Genomic DNA, 8,198 nt, shown 5'->3' with positions numbered 1-8,198 from the left:
AACCAGAGCGCCCCAGGCATTTGGGCTTGATCACTTATGAGGGTGTTTAAATACCGGTTTATGGATATTTAATTTTCTTTTGAAGCCCGTGGGGAGAAGAGGAGATTCTAGAGGGACAGGTGCTGCATACTGACTCAGCGAGTGTTTGAGTGTGTAGGACGGTCGCTCTTCTAGCGGCAGGAGTAGCAGATGTTTCTCATACCTGGAAAAGGGCTTTGCCAGCGTCCTGTCCTGGCCTCTGCTGGGAATGCAGGGCGCCCCCTCGCTGTCACCCTCACCCACTTCATACGGTGCCTCCCTGGCTGGACCTACACTTTCCGCTGCACGTTCACACCAGGTAGGACGGCTCCTCTGAGGGGCGGATGCCCCTAGGCCTCGATGGGGGGAGGGCAGCGGTGGGGGGGGCGGGGAATGGGTGGGTGACACCCTAGTTCCCCCACCTAGCAAGCTCCCTATTGGCCGATGGGCAAGGTGCTAAGGGCCAGGCCCTCTGCTGCTGGGACAGGGGAGAGCTGTCGGGTGAGACAGGCCCGTTGTGGGTGCCTGCCACGGTTTGGGGTGCGAGCAGGAGGCCCATGGGAGCGGTCTGTGGGGGTCCGGGCTGGAGGGTGCTCCTGCGAGTCCTGCCCCTGCTCTTCTTGTTGCAGCCCTTTCCTGGGGTCAGCTCAAGGGAAGGTAAGTCTCCACCACCAACATCTTAGCAGCTCCCCTCACCTTTCCTGCAACACAATTACCGAATTCACCCCCGCTCTGATGCTGTGTGTGCTGGTGGGGGAGGCTTGGGGCATCTAAAGAGGACAGTGAGTGTGTGGGGCCTCTGGGCGCAGAAGGCACATGAGGGTAGGAGTCATGTGCCAGGTGTGAGCCCAGCTTAAACTCCATCCAGGGGCAGGGAGGGGGTAGGGAGTCATGCTGTCACAGCAGAACCCGGGTCTGCACTGAGGTGGACGGTGTGTAGACCATGCTGCCCTTGTGCACTGGGCATTAAATCCCAAATACGAATTTGTAGTTAAAAAAAATTCTAAATAGGTGGCCTTTATTCATTGAAATTTAGCAAAAGCCACAGAAGATTGGAAGGCTGTATTGGGTACTTTGCCTTCTGGAAGGTTCTCCCAGGGGTTCAGTCCTGGTGCAGGGAAGTTGTGGGGAGAAGCCTCCAGGAAGGTAGGTGACTCCCGGCGGAGTCGTAGTGGCTCCTCGTGAGGAGCTTCGATGTCCGTTTCTTAAAGCCACTAACTGATTCCATCCGGAGCATCTGTCCTAAAAGCTCCTATGACATTGTCCCATCTGCTGCAGAGCGGGCCACCCTCACCTCCGTGGCGTTCCTGCGTCCTCACGCTTCCTGTTCCCAGGGCGGCCTGGCCCACAGCCCCCCACTGGTTGCAGGGTCTCCTGGCACCCAGAATGTTCTGTGTCCCACACTGACCCTTGAAACGTGGCTAACGTGATGGAGACATGGAATCTTATTTTAATGAAACTCAGCCCCAGGCGGCTATGGCGTGTGGGACGCCGCAGGGACATTTCTTCTCTGTGGGTCACTGCTTGGCTCCTTATTGTGTCCCAGCATATTGGGAACTTCAACCCCGGACCCTGGGGCCCACCCAGGAGGGAACACCCAGGAGCGTATTGCCTAATGCCAGCTCGGGGTGGTGGAGGTGAGCCTTCATATCCCCCCAGGAAGGTGACAGCTGCAGAGCTTTGGAGAAGGGCTTTGTTTGCCAGCTCGGTGGGTATTTGATTGCAGTGGATCCTTCCTGTGTGCACAGTTCATTTGAAAGCCTTTAGTGGTAAAGCTGGAAAGTACAGTTTCCCCGCAGAGAAGAGCCGAAGGGGGCTTGGAGGCGCTGGGGAGGCCAGGGGGCGGGCGTGCAGGCCCTGAACCCAGCAGGGGCTCCAGGCCCTATGTACTCACCTGCCCGATCATAGGGCCCCAGCAACACTCTAGAAATCACAGGACTGTGAGAAATCTGCTCCGGGAACTGGCACCCTCCTTAGTCTTCCTCCCAGGACCCTCCCACCCTCCCCACCTGGGAACCAGCTTCTGCCACCAAACGTGCCCCCACGTGGCACCCCCTCTTCTCCAGGGCCTTGCGCACCCATAAACACTCCTGGAGCAGACAGAAAAGTGGTCTAGTTTTCTAGGGAAAACACGAAATAAAACTCACTTTTGTAAAATCCCTATTCAATTAGAACGTCAACATAAAGAATTAAGGAAATTGACAGATAGATGAAGAAGAGAGACTTTTATCCCGAGGCTAGCCCCGGGAATGGTGAGCAGCGGTGGGGCGCAGGTGGGAGCAGGGACAGGGCGGCGCCGAGGGGCCACGGTCCCCCGTCAGTCCTCCTCCCTGACATGGTGTCCGCTGTGGGTGCTGGGGTTTCTCTGACTCTCTGCCGCCAGACGCCCTCTTCCCCTGGAGTGCTGGCCCGGTTCAGACCGACTCACAGAGAGCCCTGCACTTAATAAGAGAAGCTTTCTGTGGAAGTATTAGGGAAGCAAACTTTTCGGTGGGGAGCGTATTATTGGCAGGGTTTCCGCTCCCCCATGTGGGACGGATGTCCGGGTATGAGCATAAGCTCCCCCCCGACCACTGTCTTCCAGGGGACGCAGGGGGAAGCCAGCGGGCTGACTGCTGCGGCCAGAGCCCGGACCCAGTGACACCGGGAAGGACCTCGGTCCCGAGGGCCCAGGGATCCCTGAAAGGCGTTTCTGATGATCCGGAGAGGTGAGCGGCGCTGGTCTCAGGGACTTTGATAAGCTGTATTTTCAAGGGTGCACTCGGGACTTTTTCTTTCAAAAGGAGTATTCCACGGAGTTAGGCTTAACGTGTTTGTGTATTTGCCCATGTGTGTTTGCCTGTGTGTGTGTGTGCTTCTGTGTATCCATCATGGGCGTGCGCTGGCCTGTTTGTGAGTGTGCACACGGGTGTGATTACACACGTGTGCTTGTGTGTGTGTGTGCTCGTGTCTGTGAATGTGTGAAACTGTGCCATGTGCGCGTGATCTCTGACCCTCGCAGTCCCGAGTTCTTCCTCATAGGACCCGTGGTCCCCTTGTAGCCACAGGGCTCACAGGCAGGGTCCCTCCCTTGGAAACCACCCGGAGGCACGGGACATCCACGGCCTCTGAGGATTCTGTGATGGGCGGCTCTTGCCCAGGAGGTGGTGGGGGGTTGATCCTGTTGAAGGACCTTAGCAGGGGGCGTTCCCGGGGCACAGACTCCTAGCCCAGCCACCGAAGGAACAAACACGGGGAAAGAACTAAAGGCAAAAAAGGCAAAGCGGATAGATAGCGCTTCTGGCAATTTCCCCCCAGGGCCTGGCCAGATGCAGATTCCTCTGTTCTTCCGCCAGGTGCGTCTGTTCACATGTTGGCCGGGGGGTCTCTGCTCTCCCCCCGGTGCATCTGTTCACATGGGGGGGTCCCTGATCTCCCCTCTGGTGCATCTGTTCACATGGCAGGGGGTCTCTCATCTCCCGCCTGGTATGTCTGTTCACATGGGGGGTCCTGCTCTTCTCCCTGGTGCGTCTGTTCACATGGGGGGTCCTGCTCTCTGCCTTGGTGCCTCTGTTCACAGGGGGCGGTCCCCGATCTCCCCGCCCCCCCGGTGCATCTGTTCACATGGGGGGTTCCTGCTCTCCCCGCTGCTGTGTCTGTTCACATTGGGGGTCTTACAGCTTTGGGCATGTGTAGGTTTTCCTTGATAGAGCTGATCAGCAGAAATGTCCCCCATACCACCTTCTGTGAGTCCCTGTGCCTCTCCGGCCCTCGCCCCCGCCCGCGGAGAAAGGCCAGGCAGGTGGGGGTGGTGCAGTCAGAGTCAGAGCCCCCGTGGGGTCCTGGGCTCGGCTGCCGGCCCAGCTCTGGAGCGGAAGCTCTCGTTCTTGGTGCTTGTGGAGTCTTGGTGGCTCCTCGTGAGGAGCTTCGATGGCCACTAACTGATTCCATCTGCGTGGGGGGCAGGCGCCTGCAGTGGGTAGAGGTCCCCTGGGGCCTTCCCGGTCTGATCTGCACCGCCCCCCGCGCCCCCCCCATCCTCGCAGAAGTCCCTCTAGTTTTGCTGTAGGATGTGCACCGTTCCAAGCAGTCTCGTTTCTGCTTTTTCCTTTTCTCAGTTCCCTGGCCTGTGGGAGATAGGTGTGGTCAGGGGTGGGAAGGAGACCCTTCGGGTGACTCACTCAGCAGCTGAACAGAGGCCCTCAGCCCGGGACCGTCCCCATTTGTCAGAACTCCCCGGTCCCCCCCACCCCCGCCCGTCTCCATAAGGGGTCCTCGTCTGCCCTCTGCTGGCAGCTACCTGGTCATTGCATCAAGAAGCTGGTTTCGTAAAAATAGTCTTCCCTTTGCAGAAGTCCTTGCTTAAATTAAAGTGTATACCCTCCCCGCTTCGCAGGCGCACAGAGAGGTAAGAAACCGCTTGCTGCAAAGTCTGCACGTGTTCTCACGGGGAGGCGAGCCCCAGCCTCGGGAACAGGATTAACACCTGCAGTGCAGATGCATGGGGCCCTGGAGGGGGCGGTGGGCCTGGGTAGCATCCCCGAATGGCACGCCGTGTCTGGTCAAGACCCCAGTCCCTGCACCTCGGTTCAGGGCTATTTGATTCACTGCACATGGATCTTTCTGGAAGGCCAGCGGCCCTGTGGACGCAGATGTGGGTGCCCCTGGCCCTGAGAGGCCACAGCAGGTAGGGGAAGGGAGGGAGGCTGTTTTACTATATTTTTTATTTAATTTTTATTTTTTAAGATTTTACTTATTTTTGCGAGAGAGAGAGAGAGCATGAGTGGGGGGAAGGGGCAGAGGGAGAAGCAGGCTCCCCCCTGAGCAGGGAGCCCGATGTGGGACTCGATCCCAGGACCCTGAGATCATGACCTGAGCTGAAGTCAGACACTTAACTGACCCCCCCAGGCACCTGGGAGGCTGTTTTAATAGTAAGATGAGCAATCTGTTTCAAGTCACGGTTTGAGACCAGGCCCCACACTTGGAAAACACAGTCAAAAAACCATAGAAGGAACTTTCCATCAGTGTGCGGCCAACTGCGTCCTTCGTTCGTTTGGGCACAAAGTACAGATATGGACGGAAGAGAGGGCACAGGCTGTCTGTGAATAAAACTGTTCGTTTTATTCACCCCTTTGTTCGTTCCCACCCCATTAGGTGCGTCTGGGCCGCCTGCTTCTGGTCCTTCGGTGGCGCCGCACTCCCGAGAGCCTCCGATGGAGTGCCATTCGGTAAGGGCCCGGGAAGGGGAGCTGGGACCAGAGCCGCTGACTGGGGCTCCTTGTGCGGAGATCCCAGCAAAGGCCACAGCCCTGAGTCCACCCGAGCCCACACCTCCAGGGAAGGGCCGCCCTAGCCCCGTTTCTGGTGAGGAAGTATGGAATAAAAGACACTGGGCCGCTTGCCCCGAGCTTGCCAGTCAGGGACACTTCGGGCTTCGGAACTCCTGTCTGGACCCAGACCCTTCCTTACCCACCTGTCCTGGGATCTCCAAACTCGAGGGCATCAGACTCATTGGGGGGCTCATTGAAACCAGATTATGGGGCCTGCCCCGGACATTCTGCCTCCGGGGGTCTGGGAGGGGGCTGCTGCCGGTCCAGGGGCTGTACCTTGAGAACCACGGTGTCTGCGGGGGGATCCTGTGGAGCCACGTGATGGGGGTGCCCAGGTTAGCGGCGAGGGGATGCTTCATGGCCACAGTGCTGGGGTTTCCCCCGTGCTAACACAGGACGATACTTCCATTATTAATATTTTAAAATAAAAATCTTAAATGGTTGCTTGAAACTTAATTTCCAGTGTTACTTCAGGTCGAAGGAATATTTGAGTTCTCCACTCGGGCCATGCCCTTGGCAGACATGAGGAGCTTTAAATACTAGCAAGGTGGATGTACCTGGTGTGTGTGTTGGCAGGAGCAGGGCTCTGACATCCATACTGAATCCAACACAAAACTAACCCTCGTGATTCTTATGTGAACATTGTGGGGAATGGAATTTATTTATTTATTTGACAGAGAGAGACAGCGAGAGAGGGAACACAAGCAGGGGGAGTGGGAGAGGGAGAAGCAGGCTTCCCGCTGAGCAGAGAGCCCGATGCAGGGCTCAATCCCAGAACCCTGGGATCATGACCTGAGCCGAAGGCAGACGCTTAACGACCGAGCCACCCAGGCGCCCCTCACTCAGCGTATTTTTAAAGAAGCCTCAGGAACATGGCTTGTAGGTTAATTTGGGTCGCCTTTTACTAGCATGAGGTACAAATCCACTGGAGTCTTGATAGTAAATAGTGGTGTTGACTCAAAATATTTAAATCGGACTGGATGTCGTCCTGGGAGGTTGGGGAGGTTGAAGGTCAGTGTTACTGCCTGGGGGGCGCTGGGGACGGCGCTGGGGACGGCGGGCTCTGGTGGCTAGGCGTCAGCACCCACAGCTTGGCTTCCTGCGTCCAGTGGTGATGCGGCTGATGGAAGCCAGGGGCTGGGTGTTGGAGGGGCCCAGAGGGAAACCAACTCAGAGCACACCCTCCCTTCCACCCGACATCCCAGTCCTGCTCTGGGGACCTGCTCTGGGGGCTGCGTGTCTCCAGGTAAAGGTAAAGGGTCCCAGGCTCTGTGATGGGCCAGGGCTCCGTAGAAATACTTCCTTTAGCTTTTGATTGTGGACGTTTCCAAGCATCTGCAGGACTAGAGAAAGTGGCATCGCAGACACCCTTGAACCTGGCATCCGCTTCAATGGTTTTATTTTTATTTTCTATTTTTTATTTTTTTTAAAGATTTTATTTATTTATTTGACAGAGAAAGACACGGCGAGAGAGGGAACACAAATGGGGAGTGGGAGAGGGAGAAGCAGACTCCCTGCCGAGCAGGGAGCCCGATGCGGGGCTCGATCCAGGGACTCCAGGATCATGACCTGAGCCGAAGGCAGTCGCTCAACCAACTGAGCCACCCAGGCGCCCGCTTCAATGGTTTTAAACCGTGTGCAATTCTTGGGTTGAAAATCAAAACTCCAGGGCGCCTGGTTGGCTCAGTCGGTGGAGCGTGTGACTCTTGATCTCGGGGTCACGAGTTCGAGCCCTGCGTTGGGTGCAGAGATGGCTTAAAAAAGAAGTTCCACCGAGTAAGTGTGAAGATCTAATTGGCTTTGTTAAGCAATTCATGACTCTGGCAACATCCCATCCAGCAAGAGGAGATATGCTCTCAGGCATAGTGCAAAATGGGAGATTTTTATAGGAAGGATGGTGGGACGAGGAAATTATTAGCAAAGGACAAGCGAGGATTGTTCCAGGCAAGGTCACCTTCCCTTAGGGGAAGGGCAGGGGGTCTCATTAGGTGGGTCACCTCATCTTCCTTTGGCGGGGGCTGAGGGGGCCTCGTGACAGATTACATCACTGATGCTGACCCGGAAATTCCTGACTGACTGTTAAGACAGCTTTTGGGGGAGGCTGGAGGCGCAGTTAGGTTACGTATGAAGCCCTGGTTTGCTGACTTGGCTTGAGTGATTCCATCTGTGGCCTGTGGCCTTCTTTCTAACGCTTGCTCCATCTGCTCCCAGCAGGCGAGGCAGGTGGATGCTGGCCTGGCTGGCCCCGGGAGCTGAGCAGGACACGTCCAGAGGCCTCCTGTGGGAGCATCCTGGCTCTTAAACTTTGGGGCGTCTTACTGGTTTTCACGTTGGCCCAGCAGATCCCTGCCTGGTCTTTGGGACTGTGGTTCCCTCCGTTTTGTGCCCAATTCCCTGATTTGGAAGCCTTGAGCCCTGGAGGAGAGAGGGATGGCCCTCTGGGTGCGGTTGTGAGCGTGGGCTCTGGCCTGGGAGCTCCCTGACGTTGCCTGGCGTTGGCTTACCTCCGAGACACTGTATTAGTGAGTTAGAAACAGAAGAGGTACCAAACGTGGGCACGGCCCCCACTCAGAGGCAGATCCCACAGGCACCCGACTCCATGACCCCACGGGAGGCAGGTGGCATTAACCCGAGTGTGACTTTTGCTCACGGCATGCAGGATGTGCCGTCTCCTGGCTGCACATTGCAGTCTTCAGACCTGGTTTTTCCTTTTTCTCTAGAGGTCTGCGCTAATCCCGAGCCTTTTAGGAGCACTGAGAAGGTGAGCCGTCCTCCGGGTGCGCTGACACGTGGGAAAGAAGACGCAGGACTGGAGCATCCACCCCCGCTGGTGTCCTGGGACAAGGTATTCCTGAGAGCCAGCCACCTCCG

The 8,198-nt window shown here is 56.8% G+C and overlaps 1 protein-coding gene across 1 annotated transcript in view; it reads left to right on the top strand.

The window, feature by feature from the left end:
• PKD1L1 (polycystin 1 like 1, transient receptor potential channel interacting) overlaps nucleotides 1–8,198 on the top strand; it is a 54,975-nt gene continuing 46,777 nt past the window's right edge. The window contains exons 1-5 of the mRNA XM_035026461.1: nucleotides 1–337; nucleotides 648–675; nucleotides 2,603–2,726; nucleotides 5,152–5,225; nucleotides 8,048–8,172. Coding sequence (XP_034882352.1) covers nucleotides 248–337; nucleotides 648–675; nucleotides 2,603–2,726; nucleotides 5,152–5,225; nucleotides 8,048–8,172 — 441 coding nt within the window. The 5' untranslated portion in view covers nucleotides 1–247. The remainder of the gene's footprint in view (nucleotides 338–647; nucleotides 676–2,602; nucleotides 2,727–5,151; nucleotides 5,226–8,047; nucleotides 8,173–8,198) is intronic.

The sequence above is a fragment of the Mirounga leonina genome, unplaced genomic scaffold (genome assembly GCF_011800145.1).
Source record: "Mirounga leonina isolate KUSES-001 unplaced genomic scaffold, KU_Mleo_1.0 Mir_199, whole genome shotgun sequence".
Taxonomy (NCBI): Eukaryota; Metazoa; Chordata; class Mammalia; order Carnivora; family Phocidae; genus Mirounga; species Mirounga leonina.
This window is presented reverse-complemented; position numbering and strand designations above follow the sequence as displayed.